At 42.3% G+C, this 21006-nt stretch overlaps 1 protein-coding gene across 1 annotated transcript in view; it reads right to left on the bottom strand.

Annotated features, from left to right (window-relative positions):
• Positions 1 to 21006, bottom strand: part of Parp4 (poly (ADP-ribose) polymerase family, member 4) — a gene marked incomplete at its 5' end in the record, with an annotated part of 90940 nt that overhangs the window by 36550 nt on the left and 33384 nt on the right. The window contains 11 exon segments of the mRNA XM_013514867.1: positions 1013 to 1112; positions 3298 to 3485; positions 4335 to 4402; positions 5681 to 5876; positions 7818 to 7955; positions 10254 to 10332; positions 10567 to 10613; positions 11394 to 11558; positions 17608 to 17694; positions 19510 to 19641; positions 20527 to 20648. Of these exon segments, the coding sequence (XP_013370321.1) occupies positions 1013 to 1112; positions 3298 to 3485; positions 4335 to 4402; positions 5681 to 5876; positions 7818 to 7955; positions 10254 to 10332; positions 10567 to 10613; positions 11394 to 11558; positions 17608 to 17694; positions 19510 to 19641; positions 20527 to 20648 (1322 nt within the window).

Below are 21006 nucleotides of genomic sequence, written 5' to 3'. Positions count from 1 at the left end.
ATTTTGACCCAGCAACAAGAGAAAAGGAACCAAGACAGATAGCTACAGAGTTTCTGTCTGTCATGATGAAAAAGGACTGAGCGAGATGGAGGAAGGGTTGTGAAGTGTATTCTATCAATACCACTTAACTGCACACTGAAAAATGGCTGAAGGGCTGGGATGTAGCTCAGTAGTAGAGCACTTGCTAATATGACCAAGCCCCTGGCTTTGACCCCCAGCACAAAAGGAAAAGTTAAAATGGTACAGTTTCTGTATCTTTTACAACAACAAAACCTGAATCCTAGAACAGCATAGAGCCCATCCTTAGTACATGCAGGGGACAGGTTCTAGGATCCCTTAGACACCAAATCTGAAGACACTCAAATCCTTATAGAAAGAGGTGATGCATTTGTTAGAATCTCTGAACATCCATCATACTTTTAATCGTCTTTATACTATGCAGAATACCTAATACCAAGTAAAGGCTATGTAAACAGCTGTCATATTATCTAGAGAATTATATCAACTAAAATGTTTGTTTACATTTAGAACAGACACAAATTTAAAAAGTATTTTCTCATCTGTGGTTGTTTGAATCCCTGTGGATGTAGAATGTACGGATAGAGAACTGATATACATCACAAAAAAATCAATCTATGAGTCAGCAGCATGGCACTCGCTCATAATCTCAGCGTTCTGGGAAGCTGAAGCAGAGGATCACAAGTTTAAGCCCAGCGTACAGGATTTAGGGACCTGGTAAGACTGTCTCAAAATAAAAAAATTTTAGAAGGGCAAAACAATCAATTTATGATATGTCATTATAAGCAGATATCAAACTACTAGTTAGTTAAGGAACGACTCTGTTCCGGATAGCTGCAAAATTAGCGCAACCGGAGGGTAGAGTTCACATCTTTGGCAGATTTTGCCTTTGCCTAGCTTCTCTATCTACTCATGAGAATACAGAAGTTACTGTCAGACTTGTAAGAAGATATTTCCACAGTAAACACATGACTGAAGTTGTTTTAAAACATACCTGTTTTTTCCAGCTGTGTTTGGATTTTGAGTTAAAATATTCAAATACTCCAGCACCACACTGGGACAAATTCCTTAAGACATGACGATTGGCTGTAGGACTGATCACATTTCACAAGTTTTAATTTTCCACAAATTTTAGATACATTTTTAAAGTATATGTTAAAAATGTTAAGAAAACTCACAGCTTAACAGACAAGCCATTGCATGAAGAAGGATTTACTGCTCTGTAGCTGAGGTTAGAGATAAAATGGGGCCGGGATGGGAGACACAGAGCTTGCCCGGCATGTGTGAGGCACTAGCATTGATCCCCAGCGCAATCAATCAATCAATCAATCAAGATGTAGTATTTAAAAACAAACAACTCAGAAAGATGCCAGAAGGGTACTTGCTGAAGATATCAACCTAGTCTCAAAAAATGTCAAAATTACCTGAATTTGATGCCAAAAGCCAACAACTGCAAAAGTAAATGAAATCTGTATCTTAAAATTTGACATACATCTCCACAGCAAAATCTATAACAAAAGAACTCTCAGCCTGGTGTGTGGTTCCCATTTGCAGCCCCAGCTGTGTAGGAGGCAGAGCTAGGAGGGTCACTTGAACCACACGGTTTTTGTTTTCTGAGACAGGATCTCACTATGTAGCCCAGGCTGACTCCAACTCTGGTAATCCTCTTACCTCACTCTCCAAGTGCTAGGATTACAGGCATGCCCCCCAACACCCAGCTGAACCAGGAGTTTTTGACTAGCCTGGGCAACACAGTGAGTCCTTCCCCCAACAAGCAAAAAGCCAACTAATTCTTGCTCTAGCAAAGAACATCATTTCTTCATCTTTGACATTTAAATGGCAGTGTCTAAGTTTCTCTCAATAGTAGTTCTACAGCTACGTGTAAGAACTCCCATCACAGTGTGGTGTGCACGTGTGTCTTTTAGGATGGCTGTGGCAGAAGGATTCTAAGATCAAGCCCAGGACGGTCATTTAGTGACTTAGTGAGACCCACTCTGTTCATGGATGGGCCCTCAGCGAGTAAGGCAGGAACAGGTGCTTGTGCCCCGAGTGCTGTTGTGAACTCAGCGGTTAAGTCCCCAGGCGAGAGCTGGTAGAGTCCCTACTGAGCAGATGCATGTTCTGTTTGGTCCATGATGCTCAGTTAGGCCTTGGGTTACGGAGGACCAGACTAGGAGCTGAGACTGAAGAGTGGCCCAGGGGAAGGCAGATCTGACCCGAGTATAGCAGTGAGGTGGACAAGAGGCAGGGAGGCGGGGGGCATCAAGGGCCACAGAGGACCAGACCATGGGGGGCAGGCTTTTTGGAGCACCAGGGGGTTGGGAGTCAGGGCTCACTCAGAGACAGCACAGGATTCCCACAGTGTTCTGAGGAGCAGAGACACCTGCTGGGCTGGGGCTCTGCATAAACCCCAAGAACCCCATCTACTCTTTGTTTTCCTTCTGTGTGGATGCCTTTGGGGGAGGGAGTAATTCCAACAGTCCTGGAGTCTGCGCCCCTATAGAAAAGATTCTGTGTACACCACCAGGTTTGGAAATGCAAATGCTCATAGTGGCCAGCTCAGAAACAACAGGGAGCAAGGCAGGAGAGGGGTGCAGCCCCCACTGAGTCCAGTCAGCCAGCAGGAGCTATGCCAGGCTGCACAGATGAGGTCCACACCTGACTACTACACAAAGCAATAACCTTCAGAAATCTTATAACCCAGTGGGGCCAGACTGCAACCCCAGATTCACTCATTTTTTGAAAAGTGCCAACTCTGCCATTAAACCTGAATACTGTGGTTTTCACTTAGAGAAAATAACTCATATTTTAACATCTTCTGTCTTAAAAGGAAAACAAGTAACACCCGTGCCATAAATTTAGCACTACTCCTATAACCTAATAGGTATTTTCAAATTCACCTTCATTTCACAAAGAAGAGGCTGAACAATTTACCCAAGGTCACAGTTACTGGGATTTGAGATCCAGGCAGTCTGGCCCAGAGCCCAGAGCTCAGCCCCTCCATGATAACAGCTTCTATTACATACTCACATCAACCCCCAACTTCCAAAATTCCTGTGCAGGTCAAATAAAAGACCTGCCCAAGCCAGGCATGGTGACACACACCTGTAATCTCAGCACTTGGGAAGCTAAGGCAAGAGGATCACTGCATTTGAGGCCAGCCTTGACTGCAAAGTGAGATGCTGTCTCAAAAACAAACAAACCAAAAGAGAGAGAGAGAGAGAAATCCCCTCCTGCAAATGGTCTCTTCACTGGGTGGGTGACAGGTCTCTGGCTTACCTGACCCCGCAGGTGAACAGCCTTGTATGGAGGACATTTCTCTTCACAAGCTTCAGTGTCAGGCCTTCATTCTGGAGGTGCCCGTCAGATATGAGGAGGACATTCCGGACTCCTTGGGAAGGGTACATTAACCCTAAGTATCGAAGTGTTTTCCAAAAGTCTGTGTTCCCCATTGTAGGTGTGGCAGACTGCAAAAGATCAAGTGAAGGGTTGTTATCATGTGGACGTGGTGACCTTCATGGTAACCTTCACTGACATGTCTCCTAGGGAGGACTGCAAGATGCATGGTCATCAAAAACATTTTCTCCTAATTATGCATTTGTGGAACAACTGTACTTATATCCTTTTAGTGTATTTCATGGCCCATGGTAACTACATTATCACTGCTGGGCATCTATTCAAAAAATGATCATCTATGGGAAGAAACAGCTATTGGAGCACTGCCAGGTGGGCAGCTGGGACTGAGGTGGCGACTGCTTGTTCTCCGCTTTCTCTATCCTGAGAGACAGAAAACAGGGGACTAAGAAAACTTCAGTTTGCTAAGCTAGTCCCATTGGACATTGGGACCATGAGAAAGTCTTCTCTTACTTTTTAATTTGCAGTTTCTTAGTTATCATTTTTATTTATTATTATTATATGAGGCCCCTGTGTGGTTTGGGTAAGTGTCCCCCAGTGCTCATGTGCTAAAGGATTGTTCACCACCCTGCAGTGCTACTGGAGGTGGAACCTCTGGGTGGCGGAGCTACTGGAGAGACGGTAACCACTGGGGCTGTATCCTTAATGGGCATGTGGGACCCAGGCTCCATTGTGTCCCTTTGCTTTCCAGTCACCATGAAATAAACAGGGCCATTCCACCACGACATACTGCACTGCCACTAAGCCAAAGCAACGAAGCTAACAGACCAGACCACCACCATGAGCCAAAATAAACCTTTGCTCCTTATAAGTTGATTTATCTCAGGCATTTGTTATGGTATTAGAATGCTAACACATCCACAGCACAGAAAATCCTCTGGGAATGGAGATGGTTCTCTTACCTTAATGAACTCTGTTGGTACACTGTTACTCATGATGTGCTTAGGATAGGAAAATAACTCTTTGTAACCTGTATGATAAGATGGGCATGAGGTGTTTCCATTAAACATTCACTGGATGACTATAAGCAAACAATAATGCTACTTTATACCAGTGCTGCCACTATAAAGAATGCTATATATTTATGTACATACTTTTCAGAAAACTATGTGTGATCATTTTAACGTACAAAAACTCACCTCTAAATAATACATTCCAGGGTATTTGAATTATGCACTTTACTACGCAAAATGTTCTGAGTCACATTCCCTGTGAGGGTCGCTGCACCACCTTGCAAAGCAAGGTGAAGGGATACCGTGGCGGCAGGGGAGGTTCAGCCCCTATGGCAGTGATGGGGAAACTTTCAGAGACGAGCCAACCCAAAGCCCACTTATTTCATAGCGCCAACACTGCAATTATACCTGAATCCTGAGATTTTAGTTTAGGAAAAACAACTCATACAATCTTTTGTCTTCAAAGAAAAACAAATAACATGTGGGCCATATGTTCGCCACCAGAGCACAGAAGGTGCAGGCTCCATCCATATCCTCTCCCTCCCCCCACCTATTTGGGCTCCTCCCCCAGGGAGCAGACCCTGGCTCCACCGTAAAGCGCCTTTGTAAGACAGCACAGAAGATGAGAGTCACAGGACAGACTTGCCCCGTCATTCCACTTCATGCTTGTCTCATCCTTGAAATGCCATATTCTTCAGTAGCCCATGGGCCCTCAGCTGGAACGTGGCGTTTCCTTCCTTCCTCGCTCCCCAGGACTGCTCCTCTCAAGCTTTCTCTGTCTGCTGTTTGTACATGTCTGCCCTCACTCCTGGGAACTCCCTACTCAGCAGACAAAGTGTCTTGCATTTGGTGTAGTTGGTAACAGTAGTAGTAACATTTGTGTTTCTCCTACTGTGGAAGCAGCCTTGTTTTAAATCCCTGCCATACATTAGCTTGTCCTCACAACAACCCTATGAGGTGGGACTATTATCCCCAAACTGTAGATGAGGAGGCTAAGGTACCAAGTTCCAGCAGCTTGCTCAAGGTGACAGGCGGGATCCAGAGCCAGGGGATCTGGCTCCAGAAAGTTCCTTTCATTCCCCCTCTGTGGTGCTAGGGATGGAACGCAGGGTGCAGGCCAGCCAAGTGCTCCCCCACTGAACACCCCATCCTTGGCCTCAGAGCTCTTGTGCTTCTGCCTCTTCTCAGCTACTACCAACTCCACAGACAAAGTCAGGTGCCAACAGTCCTCAGTCAATGTGGCGTGTGCTCGAGTGAAGGAAGACGCACATGTGGGACTGGGGCAATGCACTCACCTGTGCCGAACTGGATGACATTGACTTTGTGCTCCTCACTCACCAAGGACAATGCATACAGGGCAATCTGCTTGGCTTGTGTGAATGTTACACCCTCCATGGAATTGGAGCAATCAAGACAAATAACCACTTCATTCCTGTTGGCTGGGCCAGGAAGGGTGGCATCGAGATCAGGTTGAAAGACCAGCATGCAAGCCTAAAAGGAAAGAAAGGTGGTTGGCCACAGCTTCTTGTCACGCAATCTGGAAAACAATTACTCATAAAATTCTAAAACTTTCTAGTAAGGTAAACTAATGGGATAAAAGAAAAACAAGATTTATTCAATAACAAGACAGTCTAGCAGGAGTTCATATAAAGAATAAAATGGCCAGCTATGGTGGCGTAGGCCTATAACTCAAACACTTTAGAGACTGAGGCAGGAGGATCTCCATGAGTTCAAGGCCAGCCTGGGCTACGTAGTGAATTTAAAGCCAACCTGAACTGTATAGGGATACCCTGCCTTAAAAAAAGGAAAAAAAAAAAAAAAAAAAAAAAAAAAAAAAACCCAAACAATCAAAAAAAGAAATATAGACGTTCCTGCGATTACTAAAACATACACAGGTAGGGCTGGGGATTTAGCTCAGCAGCACAGCACCTGCCTGGCAAGCACATGGTCATGAGTTCAGTTCCCGGTACCGGAAAAAAAAAAAAAACATAAAACATATATAGGTACCTCTTAATCAGCCACTATACTGAAAATACAATTAGTACCACAAAAGTTTCAGTTTTCATTGTAACTGAAGAAGCAATTCTAGCCTGGCATGGTAGTCTACATTTGTAATCCCAACACTATGGGAAGCTGAGACAGGAGGATCCTAAGGTTAAGCTCAATGTGGACAATTTAGCAAGACCCTATCTCTAAAATTAAAAAGGGGTGGGGCTACAGGTCAGCATGAAAGGCCCTGGGTTTATAATATTGTCGTGGAGTTCCTGGACACACCCAACCGTCAATGTCTACTTGGGCTGACTTGGGGAGGCAGAAGACTGCTAACTGCAAAGAGCTGAAAAATCTTAAAGACAATGTTTTGTCAACTCCAGCAGAGATGGACCTTAATTTAAGAGTGAAAAAGGAAGCTCCTTAGGGGACAATCAGGTAAAAGTTAATTACTCAGCCAAACTGTCACCAGGCCTTGCTTGCCTGCCCTCTACTTAAAACAAATGTCTGTGCCCGGCAGAATGCTACGCCTTTGCTGCTCCTCACTAAACCTGGGGGTCTGAGTCAGCTCAGGGCTCCGTTTCAGTGGGTCCCGACCCTCAGAGATACTCGATCTCGCACACTTTTCACTCGTCTCTCTGTCGGGGTTTGCTGGCCCAAACCCTGTATATTGTGAAAAAGAAAAAAAAAAAAAAAAGCCATCCTTTGTTACAACCACGTTAAATGATCTTATAATTTTCCCACTATTTAAAAAGTATACAGACTAACAGCCATTGGTGGCAGATTTTCTTTTTGGAGGAGATTAAAGTAAAAGCTATTATCTTTGTGAGGGAAATAGGCTACACAAAGGTTTTCGTTGAAACCTCAGAAGTTAGTGATTCTTCCCAGCCACCCCCATGGTACTGAACGCTGACTGAACTCAGGGCCTGTGCAGATCACTGAGTTATATCCCCACTTATTTATTCATTCACTTGTTTTTTAGAGACAGAATCTCCCTAATGTATATAGTTTAGGCTGATCTCAAACTCGTAGTGAACCTCCTGTATCAGCCTCCTAAGTGCTGAGATTATAGCCATGCACCACTGTGCCCAGCAGAACTTTGTGACTTGAAGTTGTGGCAGGGTTTCACATTTATTAAAGGTAGGAAAAAAACCAGAAAAGGTAGAGGAAAGACAGGGTCTGCAGAGCGAGTTTGGGCCAAGTAAAAAGGAAGGGAAAGGGAGGGAAAATAAAAATATACCCTACGGTGTAGGGCGGGCTACCGTGAAGAGGCATGTTAGTCTGTGATTCTTGACATAAACATTTTTGATTGAGGAACCTTGCACAACCACAGCTCACTAGATAATGCTGGTTTTTCAGGACTATCAATCATTTCCAAGCTTATAGTTATTCTGAAGTACTTTTCCAATAGTGTCTCATACTTCTAAGAAAGAAGGAGTATACCTCACTTTCTTTTTCTGGATGTTTTTCAACCCACATTCTTGGGAGATAGGCATCACGCAAACCGATATGGAGAGAAAATCCATTGCTGTCTAAGGCGCTGCCTTCCACGGTGCTAATTACAGCTCTGCAGTCTGTGCACTACAAAGCAAACAACCATACAACACAGTAAATAATGGAGTGATACCATATCACCCATTTCACTTACCTATGAATTAGAAAAACTTTGTATATTTAAATAACTTCATTAAGAGTCAGAAACATAGTAACAAATTCCAAAATCATGAAATAATACTTTCAGACCTATGATCATTATTCATACAGTTCTCTCCTGAAATTCTAAGGCTGACTTACAGAGTCAAATTTAGGTAAACTAGAGACAGTCCAAAGTATGAATCTAAAGATTAACAATCTGTGTATTTAGTTACAGTTGTCGGGATGTGCACAGACCCTGGAATAGTAAAATGGAACATTCAACAGAAATGCTAGAATTATAACTTTTGTAAATATAAAACAATCTCAAAATGTAGATGACAAGCTTTGAAACAACGAAGACAGCATAGTAGACTGTGAAATCGTCTTTATCCCTTGATTTCTCACTAAAGGAAACTGAAGATTACTACTTGGAGATATTCAACCAAACAGCCCAGACTAGGAGTGCTGGTGTAACATCTGTGCAGGGCTGCTCCCCACAGGGGTGAGGGGAAGCTAGCACCCTGTGACACGGACCCGTGCCATCCCCACCAAAACCACATAGCTGCAAACTAACCTGCTGTGTCCACAGAGAGTGTCCCGACACGTTTGGGGGAAGCCTCTGTGACACAAAACATGGGACCAACAAACGAAATGCCAAAGGGGGAAAGAGAAGAGACACAGATAACAGGGGAAAAAATATACTTAAAGTGTTCCCAAACCAGGCATTGTGGCACACACCTGTAATCCCAGCGTCTGAGAGGCTGGAACTCCAATAAACACAACACAGGAGACAGCCAGGTGCGGTGCTGCATGCTGGGTAACCCTGCTACTTTGGGATGCCTAGGAGGACAGTCCCAAGTTCGAGTCTAGCGCGTATAGTTTAGTGAGACCCAGGCTCAAAAATAAGAAAAATAAAAACAGAACTGAGACTAGAGCTCAGTGCCAAGGCCCTGGATTTAATCCCTAGTATCTATATGAGGTGGGGGACCACCACAAGAGAACTGAAGTAAAAATTTCAGCAGAATAGTTGGAATACAAAATTGAAGAAAATCACTAAGAAACAAGAACAAAAAGACAATAAAATGAGCAACAGGAGGGAGAACTTAAGACATGGGTCTTGCTCCAGGGTGTACTTATTAGAAGGTATTGCAGGAAAGTAAGAGAGGAGCAAGTCACTTGTTTGAGTGACTGACTGACTGACTGCTGGGGCCGGGCCGGGAGTGCAGCTCAGCAGCGGTGCCCTTGTCTAGCATGTGCAAGATCGTAGTTTCAACTCCCACCATCAAAAGACAAAGCAACAGAAATAAGTAAGACCAGTTTCACTGTGCTGCCCTCAGATTCCTGAGCTCTACCTCAGCTTGGCAAACAGCTGGGACTACAGGTGCATACCAGTGTGCCCAGCTGGCACAATTTATTTTTAAAAAAATATAATAAAATTCCCAAGAAGTAATGGCCATGAGTTATACACAATGAATAAATACCACATTATTAAGAAATTTCAGAATCCCAGGAATTAAGAGAAGATATGAAACTCTTCTATAATTTTAAAAATTAAAACAAATCACACACAAAGAATAAGGGAAATAAAATATCCCTGCACTTCTAAAAAGTAATCCTGGAAGCTAGGGAATAATGCCTTCAGGATTCCAGGAAAAGGAGATTTCCAACCCAGGACTCCACACCTCCCTAAAGGGTCAAGTGTGCACAGAAAATGCAGAAATTCCCAGATACTACCACACACACACACACACCCAGGAAGCTGGTGGAGGGTGTGCTGCCCTGAGGAGAGAACACAAGGAAAAGGACACACAGGGCTGGAGGCACAGCTCAGGGCAGAGCACTTGTCTAGCTTGTATGAGGACTGGGTTCAATCCTTAGCATTGACAAGAAAAAAAGGGGGATGTTAAAGATAAAAGGCTCCCCTAATGAGAATACTAAAGGGAGGCTGGAGCGGGAGCAGGAGCAGCAGCAGAGAGGAAAGGAGGTTATAGAGAAAATAAAGCAAATGGATCATCTGTGGCATTCACCACAAATATGAAAATAGTACTGAAGGGAATTTTACTGATGTATTAGAATACAAGAGAAGAAATGGGATGGAACTCAAGCAAATGAAAATGGTAACTTTGCCTCAGCCGCCTGAGTGGCTGGGATTATGGGCAGGTGCATCATGCTCAACTTCCATTTTTTGATACAATAAAATTAACGCTAAAGTAAGAGCTCTTAAGAAATCAAAGACTCACTCACCTTTTGTTTCAATGTATGTGTATCACTGGAAATGAAGTCAATCACGTATGGCATCTCAATAGACACAGTCAAGGAGAAGCTACCAAAAATCGAGAGAAAATTGTCTTAGTCTAATACCTTCACTATTCTACCTGTAGTTGTTTCAAAAAAATTTTCTGGCAGTGCTGGAGAACAAACCCAGGGCCTCACGATGTTAGGCAAGCACTCTCCCAGGGAACTACAACCCAGTCCTTCAAATAATTTGAAATGAAAATTCAAACCACAAAACTAACATCCACTGGATGAGTGATATGTTTATATTTCAGGTACTAACCTTTGCTCTGTTCCTATTTCCTTTATACAGATCTTCTCTACAGCATCCTGTTAAGACAAAAATGTGTGTATAGCAGCGTATTTGCTATGCTTCACAGTAAGCTCTAAACTGGAGGTGACCTCAGCAAAGTAGCAGCCAACAGCAGCACAAGACGGATGGTCTCACCTACAGTGAAACACAGTGCCTTTGCTCATGACATGACAGGAACTTACAGCCACAACTCACACCAGGATCGTTCCTGACCATTCTGGTAGAGATTTTCAATTCCACCTGTCTCTCTTCTATGTGTGCACACAGAGAGGAGTCTGGAGGATATATACCTAAGTATAAACTAGTAGTTATCTCTGGGTGATAAGATTAAATATGGTTTTTAAATTTTCCCTTTTTGGTTTATTTTCACTCTCTGTACTTCTCTAATTCTTTGAGATGAACTCATACAGTACAGATACAAAACTATCTTATGTGACTGGAAAAAAAACTATTATGTTCATTGAGCGTATCTGTTTGATTTTATAAACACTGCATGTATCTAAGTGCACAAATCAATGATTGACTTTCCACTGAGAAGACTGTTCTAGACATTTTTCGTCTTTCCTTTGGTGTTCTTTTTGCAGTGATGGAGATCAAATGCTGGGGTCTCCCACAAGCTGGGCAAATGCTCTACCATTAAGCTGTACCCTAAACACCATTTAAATCTTAAGCACACAAACCTGAAGGTTTTTTTTGGTTTTTTTTTTGTTTTTTTCCGGTACCGGGAATCGAACTCACAACCTTGTGCTTGCCAGGCAGGCACTGTGCCGCTGAGCAAAATCCCCAGCCCCACGAACCTGAAGGTTTTCATTTAAAGCCTTCTCTTGTTGCCAGGGTGCCACTGTAGCAGGCATGAAGAAGACAGCAACAGGGCCTCGAATGCTGAGTTCTGTGATGTAGGTAATTTTCATCAGAACCTTGGCTTGAGGGGGCAAGTTTCCAACACTTACAGTAAAGACATCCTGAAACACAAACGTATGACTGAGCATGCAGTTCAAAAGCTCTGGCAGCTGATACCTCCTGTTTTATAAGAGCCTTGAATTACAACCTCTCAAGTTCTTCCCCCAAAATGATAATAGCACCTAGAAGACACATTGACGGTGCTCGAGGAGAACATTCACCAGTGACGGGTCAGAGCAGAGTCTGTGGGAGGACAGCAGGGGTGGTCTTTGGTGGCTGGGTCACTCAATGTACTCCTCCTGTGGTCACGCACCCGAGTGCCCTGCTACACAGAGGCCTCAGGAGCCCTCTGCACAGCGGCCCACAGCTTCGCCAACCTCCAGGGGTCCAGTAGCTGAAGAATGAGACTGGCTTCCCCAAGCTCATTCTTCATTTAATTTTCTCGCCTGTAGTAAACTTTTAATTTTATTTTGTCTTTGAGTGGGGTACTGATAATCATCACAGAAGGTGGAAACCTCACGACTGGCAAAGGTAGAAAAAAGAGAAGGTAGACAAACATATTTCTGATACCTACACAGACTCTCTCAACACCTGCAATGATATCTGCTATTTCATACTATTAGGAAAATCTAGTATATTTATCTCAGGATACAGATCATTAATGATTAATGTAGGCTTAAGGTTTAAATGATTACTTTTGACATCAAGGATATCCATTGCCTGATGGAAATAAACAAGAGTGCAAATGCTATTTTTATTTGTTTATTTGTTATGGTACTGGGGATTGAACCCAGGGCTATATCCTCAGTCCTTTTTATTTTTACTCTAAAATATGGTCTAAGTTCCCCAGCCTAGCTTTGAACTTGTGATTTTCCTGCATAACTCTCCCAAGTGGCCAGACTTGTAGGTGTGTACCACCATGACTGGCTCTGAAGGGACAATTATTACAGTCAATAGTGTAAGCCTTTAAAGAATGTGTATATGTAAAAGCCAGGGTTCGTCTGACAGGCTATCACTTAAGGGTATTGGTGCATTTCTAGGTAGAATAAAGGTAGCTGCAAGATGACGCCACTTTTGTTATAATGCACTGAATAATCCATAATGTTAATAACTGTCTTGAACCCATCAACCAAATGAACTGAATTCCAGAGTGACGAGCCCCTCTGAGGACAGATGGCAATGTAGATACTCTGTGAATTCCTACAGGGTGAAAGTGGGCAAGCTTATTGGTTTAGAATAACTGGAAACTTCCAACCCACGAAGAACTTACATATTCTCATAAGCTTTTCTCCACACTCTTCTTTCCACTGGGTCCACCAGAAGGAGTAGGGGAGTGAGTCCAGGGACGGCACTCACCATAGGAGTACCACGGGGCAGGTGGCTGGCAGCTGCTGGGGGGCAGGCATGGCACACCACAGACTTTCCTGGATCCCTTTGCCATATGAAGCAAAGCCTTACATGGCTTGAGAACAGTAAATTCCTTCCCTTCCCACCCAGTGCAGGAGGGGCAGAAGCAATTCAGGGAGCAGAAACCTTTCTTACTCCAGCGAGCAGGTTACACTCCACTGCTTCAGGACAGAAGCACGGGGTACCTCACCACGGAAGAAGTGCATAAGCCCTCCTGGGCCCAGGACGCTATAGTACGACACCGGGAGAAAGGCGGGAAGCTGTCCACCAACAACTCACAACAGACACAGACAGAATCTGGCTGCTGCTGAGGAGGGGAATAGGCCGGGTGTGGCTCCACATACTGACAGCCTGGGGACAATCAAAGTTCCAGATTTGTTCCTAGTGAACGTGGACTGCTTTCCAATCAGTGTGAGGGCAAACAATTCCAAGGTCAGGGCCTGTGTGTATACATTTATGTATGTGTATTTATGTGGGTCTGGAAAACCTTTTTTACACTTGGCAATATTCTATATGTAATATATGTGAATATGTGCTATGTATTTTATTTGTTTCCAATTATAAGATTAACATATATACAATATACATATATAATATATAGTAATGTAATAAACTATGATATCTACATAGTAGAATAATATGCTACGTTAACATTATTGCATAGTATGAGGACACTGTAGTCACTAAATGGGAAACACTCTGGAAGACCTGATGACACAGTTTTGTAATGGTGCCAAACAAACTTTACATGCAGGTAGTAAACATTCTTCAGGGAGACCACCTTCCTGTGAACCTTATTTCTCAGTAAAGATGTTAGCATCATAGTGAAAATAGCCATGCTCCCAATTGTTGTACAGATTTAATGTAATCCCAATCAAAATACCATTAGCATATGTCTTGGTTACTTTTCTCTCGTTGCTGAGACAAAATACCTGATGCCCAGAATTAAGGAAGGAAAGGTTTATTTAGCTCACAGTCTGTGGAGGTTTCAGTCCATACTCAGCTGGCTCTACCACAGAGTGGCAACGGCAAAGGGCAACAGTTCATGGCAGCAGAAAACAGCAAAAGCAGCAAGAGCAAAAAAGGGGAGAGGAACAGGCTTCCTTTCCCTTCTTATACTGTATGCTGGGTACCTGCCCACGCCCACACCATCTCTGTGTGCTCCTCTTGCACAGGCTCAGGATGCAGAACTGCTGAGTCACTTAGCCAAACCGCTCAAGTTGACACAATGTATCAACCACAACAGCATACTTTGGGGAACTAGAGAAATATTCCTAAAATTCATTTGAAAATAGATATTCCTAAAATTCATTTGAAAATAGAAGAGACCGGGGCTGGAGATTTAGCTCAGCGGCAAAAGTGCCTGCCTGGCAAGCGCAAGGTCGTGAGTTCGGTTCCCGGTACCGGAGAAAAACCAAAAAAAGAAAATAGAAGAGACCTAGAAGAGCAAAGTCAACCCTGGCCAACAAAAGTAAGGCAGAAATACTGAAAACATAGGTGTAGGTAGGGACTTCATGAATAAAAGCCAGACTATAAAGGAAATATTACAAAGAATCAACAAATGGGATCTCACCTTATTAAAAGCTTTTGCATAACGAAAGAAATCACCAACAAAATGAAAACACAACCCACAGAGTGGGAAAAAATTTTAGTCAATCGTCGCTCAGACAAAGGACTTATATCTAGAACATATAAAGAACTGAAAAGAATCGGACTTCCCCAAACTTAAAGACCCAATCCAATGTGCATCTGAAATGAATACTCACTTGCCAGATGAAGAAATACAAATGCCAAATAAATATATGAAAAATGTTCAAAATCACTATTAGAGAGATGAATTAAAACAATGCTGAGATTCTCACTCCAGAAAGTGAAACAATGCCATTTTCACTCCAGAAAGAATGGCTATCATCGAGAGATCAACCAATAACAAATGCTGGAGGGGCTGAGGGGAAAAAGGAACTCTTCTCCACTGCTGGTAGGAATGCAGACTGGTGCAACCACTGTGGAGATTCCTCAAAAAACTAGGATTAGAGGTTACATTTGACCCAGCTAGTCCCCTTCTGGGTATCTTCCCAGAATTAAAAACATCATATCACAGTGATATATGTGCACCCATGTTTACAGCAGCACAGTTTGTCATAGCTAAATCTTGGAAACAACCCAAATGCCCATCAACCAAGAAATGGATAAAAAAAGATACAGTCCTTTTATACAATGGAATACTACTCAGCCATAAAGAAGGATAAACTTGGGACCTTTATAGGTAAATGGATGCAACTTGAGACCATACTCACAAGTGAAATAAATCACTCACATGTGTAAACACTGAATTGTCTCCTTGGTGTGAGAAACCAAGAGAGTTGACAGGGGATTTAGCTCAGGAGCATAGCACCTGCCTGGCAAGCATGAGGTCCTGAGTTTTAGTCCCAGTACAAAAAACAAAAACTACACTAGAAACTGAAAGAGTAAATAAAGTCCAAAATGTACAATGGATATTGTGAAATGAGAGGATAATATTCAAAAGAAAGGAGAAACTAGGGTTGGGGAAAGAGGAATGGGAGGAAGGAAAAAGGAAAAAAATACAAGGAAATTATACTACTAGCTTCTCTTCGTTCACTGAAAAGAAAGATTTGCACTAATATTGTTTGGAGAATTTTTTATGCCAAATTTTGAACTCTGAGCAACTACTCTGAAGATAACAATATGCAGTGTATTAACTATTGTTATTCTTCTATTATTTTGTTTTATTTTTTTCCTTTAAAAAAAAGATGTTAGCATCAAGGAGGAACCACGTTGAGCGTGTGTTTAAGTTAGGTGGTGGTCTCTCAGATGAACCCAGGCTCTTATACACGCACTCTGATGAGCGACTAGCATTGTTAACTATTTAATAATTACTTCTGTATTGATTATTTATATTGTAAATGAGTATCTTAGATGTCAAAAGTAACTTAACCCTTAAACTTCTATCCATCTTTAGTGTGACTCTTATCAAAACATTGCATCTTCACAACCCTGAAGCAACATGTCCGCCTCAGTGGTGACATCTGCAGCGTAAGGCTGCATCTGCAAAAACAACCAAAACACCTGGAGATGTGGTTTAGACACTGACTGCACATATTTTGCACGTGCCAGAGTCACATCTAAACGTGTTAGATCAAGAAAAGAAATCTAAGTAGGGCGTGGTGGCGTACGCCTGTAATTCTGGCACTTGGAAGGCTGAGACATGAGGATCACTGCAAGTTTGAGGCCTGGGCTACATAGTGAGTTCAAGGCCACCCTGGACTACACAGGGAGACCCTGTATCAAAAAATATAATCATAAAATAAAATTTAAAAGTACATAAAAGAAATCCAACAGATGTGGTTTCCCCTTTAGACCGGTATCAAAGTCCGTGAGCAGAAAACAAAGAAACCGGATCTTTCTAAGGACCATCTCCCTGGGTTATGACTGGTGAGAACCAGCTAGGTTAACAGTGAGCTTAGTTTGGGGAAAATATAAATGTTACATTCTTTTTTTTTGGTGCTTTAAAAAATTTATCTAACTGAACTGGACTTCCATTTACTTAACTGCAGTGACTTCCATTTATTTTGATGTATCTTTTCCCCATGGTGATGTACAGGCTCTTCAAGCCAATATAAATATTTCATAAATATTTGGCCATTGGGTTTATACCTACACAATACCTCAGCATATCTTTCTGCAAGAAAAACACTGAAGAGTAAAGACCCGACAATTAACTAGGTAGAATGAAAATCTGCTCCAAGTATTTGTTTCTGAGGTAAAGGCTCCATATACCTGTTCAATGAAGAAAACCATCCTTTCAACACAGGGCGATTTTTTATGTTTAAGTAGGGCCTAGAACACTCAGCTGCCAACTAGGTGCTGAATGGCAGAGCTACATGCCCAGCTTATGCCATGGATTTATAGGGAACAGGTTCCAGCAACTCAGGCCTCTTCCCATCAGTTCTCACAAAGTGCGCTTCTTTGGGCGGGGCAGGCTGGTGCTTCCTTTGAACACAGGTACCTTTCTCTTTGGCTTCCTTCTTTTTCTGCTCATTTTCCTTAACACATTTCAGGAAGCTACCTTGACTCTTTGCGTGTTTAATGTGCTCAATATGCACATTAATCCTCTTGGCAAGTATCTTGCCCTTACCTTGCTGGTTTACAACAACGCCAGCAGCGTGCTGGCTAACAGTGTATAGATTCTTCCTATTTTGCCATGGTAATATTTGTGTGGCATTCCTTTTTGCACAGTACCCATTCCCTTGATGTCTACAATATCACCCTTTCACATGCATGTATGAGGCCAAAGAACAACCCCATGTTTTCTAAAAGACCTAAGGAACATACACCACGATCCCACTCTCTTTCCCTTTGTATTCATCATTTCAGCAAATTACTGGAAGATGGTGGTTCCAGCTGAAAGGCAACATGTTACATTCTTTTACCAGAATATAAAAATCATGTACTTCAAATGTGTTCTTTTTGCTATTAATTCTGGGAAACTCAGTTCCCAGTGACAGAAGAGTTTCTTGTGTTTTTTGGGTAGTACTGATATTGTCCCCTCCTTTCTTTAGACAGGATGAATGGGTCTGATTAGCTTGGCATCCCAAGATAAGGGATCTTGCAAGCTCAGCATTGTGTAAATTACCCTGGTGTCTAAGGTGAGTTTCATATCACTCCCTCTCCACGAGTACATACCGGCGCATCCTGGTCCATCAGATATGCACCATGGCCTTGGCTGATGGCTGCGCGATATTGTTGTCGGGCTTCTTCCTTCTCCTTAATCTGGAAGGCATTTTTAAAAAAAACAACCATTATGCTGGGTGTAGTGGTACACACTGTAATTCTAGCACTCGAGAAGGTAAGGCAGGAGGACTGCCCTGAGTTTGAGGCCAGCCTGGGTTACATAAGCAAGTTCAAGGCCAGCCTGTACTACATAGCAAGAGCCTGTCCCAAAAAGCAAAATAAAACAACAACAAAAAAAAAAAGGACCCATTATAGTGAGAGTGACTCACAACAGTGAGTTGCTAGGCAAAACCTTGAGGCAACTGTAATATAGAAAAATGGACAGACAGCTGTGGTACTGCAGTGAAGAAGACATGAAAATGGTAAGCTGAGGGCAAACGGGAAGAAACAGGTGGGAGTGGGGCTGGTGGCACACGGCTGTGACGCCAGCATCCTGAGTGTGAGGAAAGAGGATCGCAAGTTCACACTCTGCCTGGGAAATCTGGTAACACAGTGAGACTGTCTCAAAATTAAAAATAGGAAAGAACTGGGGATGTAGCTCAGTGCAAAGACCCTGACTCAATCCCCTGTACTGCACATGAGAGAAAAGGAAAGGAAAAAAGGCAAAGAATCTGACAGCTGACTCTTCACTTCACTGCATTTTGTAATGCATTTTTCTACCCATGATTTGAGCTGTGTGTAAAACTAGCACCTGTGCATTAACAAATTCCACTTATACAAGCCTATTTTTTGGGAGAAAAAAATCAGTATTAGTTATATACTTTTTGAGGCCCCATAAAATTGCAATGTATCTTTGTCCTGTCTATGGGGCACTGTGCCGTGCTGCTTCAGAACTACTCTGTCTGACTTCAATACTGCACAAGACAAAGGACCTACTGATCCCATTACAATCTCAGACTTTAATAGGGAAAGTTACATTAATGCTTTTTTGAAAACAGAAAACTAAGTCTTAAGATGAATGAAAACATGTAATAAGATCATCAAAATGTATTTGTCTGATAAAAATTTGAACTAGAGAAGGACAAATAAGTAGAAATCTCTGCAAATTAGGATTAAAGTATTTCAGAGACATCTAGCCCTGATAGTGCACACCTATAATCCCGACACTCTGGGAGGCTGAGGTAGGAAGGTTGCAAGTTTGAGCCCAGGCAACATATTGACTTAGTGAGATCTTATCACAATAAATAAAGAGGACAAAGACCCTGGGTTCAATCCTCAGTAACACACACACACACACACACACACACACACACACATCAGAATCAGTAGTTGAAAAAACCTGGAACTTCATAGTAAACAATAAAAAAGTTTATTATAAATTATACGTTATAACGGCAAGCATGGGCTAGTCCTCAAACAAAGAATGAATCAATTTTCATTCCTTTCTACTCTCCCTTGATCTCTCTCTTTCTGGCTTTCTTTCCAGTGCTGGGAATTGAATTTAGGACCTCAAACATTCTACCACTGAGCTACATCCACAGTGCAACCAGTTCTTTGGTACAACTTTTCTTGGAGAATTACAGTAACAGCCTCCACTTCAGCTGGACTTCTACCGCAAGGTACAGAGGAGTCATTTTTGCAAAAATATATCAGGGCTCCATCAATTTTCAACTTGACTTCTCTTAAACTTTTGATATTGAAATTTCTTTTTAAAAAATTGCCTAAGCAAAGAATTTTCAAGATAATGATGATGAAAACTGGACAGGTAGGGAGAGAAGCCAGCTAATCAGGAAGGGATGTTTACGTAGAGGTCAACAGTGGGAGGTGGTTCTTTGAAGGAATGTAATATTTTTAAAGGTTGCTGCTCAGCTTGAGAGCCACCGCGACCCTGACGGCAGAGATCCCGCCCCTCACCTTGCCCACTATGTGCCTCCCGTTGATGAACGCCTCAAAGCCGCATACAGCTGCCTTGTCATCCAGGGGAAAGACGTACTTCGCCTCAATGGGCACGCAACTTTGATTCGTGTAGGTCTGAAACACTACGACCTGAAGAACAACAAAAAAAGAATCCACAAACTTAAATAAACCACATGGAACAATCTTTGCAGACAAAATCTGAAAATATACCTTCTATATACATTATACATGTTCACTTTAGATATCTTGAATTTTTTCTCTTTTATTTTGTACTTTGTATGTACTGAGCTTTTCACATAAGAGAAATCATTAAATATTTATGTTTCTGTGTCTGTTACTTCACAACATTACAGTCTCAAGGTGCATCCATTTTCCTACAAACGACTCAAGGTCATCCTTCTTTATGGCAGGACAGAACTCCATTGTATGAGTCCTTGAATTTTTATCATGTCCCTCAAATTTCTACCTCTCACTTCAGAGGCTAATGCACTCTAACATTCCAAAGAGTCCCCACCAGGTGACAAAATGCCAGTGACAAATACATTCAGGTGTTCACACACACATGCCTAGGGCACAAGTGTGTGCCCTACTTATGATCTAGTAGAGGCAACATAGCTCCTAATAAGATGGCTGGGGAAAGAGCCCTTTCCATGTTGTGGACTTTTTATTTGGTGGTGGTGGTGGTTGTAGTGGGGATTGTGCCCAGAACCTGGGGTGTGCCAACCTGAGCTGTATCCCCAGTCGTCGTCTCCTTTCCTTATTTTTATACTGAGATGATGTCTTGTTAAGTTTCCCATGGCAGCCTCAAACTTGTGACTCTCCTGCTTCAGTCTTCCACATTGCTGGGCTTACATCTGTACTAACACTTATGAACTAGTTTTTCCTTGCCATATTATTTTCTAAACAAACATTGCAATGTGCATATTTGATTTTTAGTTGATATAACTGCAATCAAATTCTCATTTATGACTTATATCCAACTAGTCAGCCATCATAAAAGCATAGAAAGCATACCTGGGCTACAAAGTCTATTATTTTCCCCTTGATGTGAACACCCTCAAGAGGAACCAAGTTTCCAGAAGCATCCTGAAGGCCGGCCTTGACATTGGAAGGCTTGAGGTCTGGTATCTGGTAATCTGCATATTACAAGCATCAGTGTTAGCCTTTAAAACCATCCCTGCCCTATTGATTTTTGTTATCTTGACCTTTATTCCTGCTCTATGCCTGCATATATTACATTTTGGGAAAAAATGAACAAGCGACGTATTATTATTTTCAATAGCTAATTCTGAAAAGTGAATAGCTCTACTTGAGAAAAAGGGGAGCATCCTCAAAGCACTTGTGCCTTTTTCATTTTTAAATTGTACTCATTTATTTTGCAGTACTGGGGACTAAACACAGGACTTGATAATGTTAAGTCCTCCACCATGGGTCTCTACTCCTGCCTCACTCTGCCTTTTCTAAACAAGAGACTTTGAAGTGTCATTTCAAAAA

The sequence above is a fragment of the Chinchilla lanigera genome, unplaced genomic scaffold (assembly GCF_000276665.1).
Source record: "Chinchilla lanigera isolate Chin_1 unplaced genomic scaffold, ChiLan1.0 scaffold00024, whole genome shotgun sequence".
In the NCBI taxonomy this organism is placed as follows: Eukaryota; Metazoa; Chordata; class Mammalia; order Rodentia; family Chinchillidae; genus Chinchilla; species Chinchilla lanigera.
This window is presented reverse-complemented; position numbering and strand designations above follow the sequence as displayed.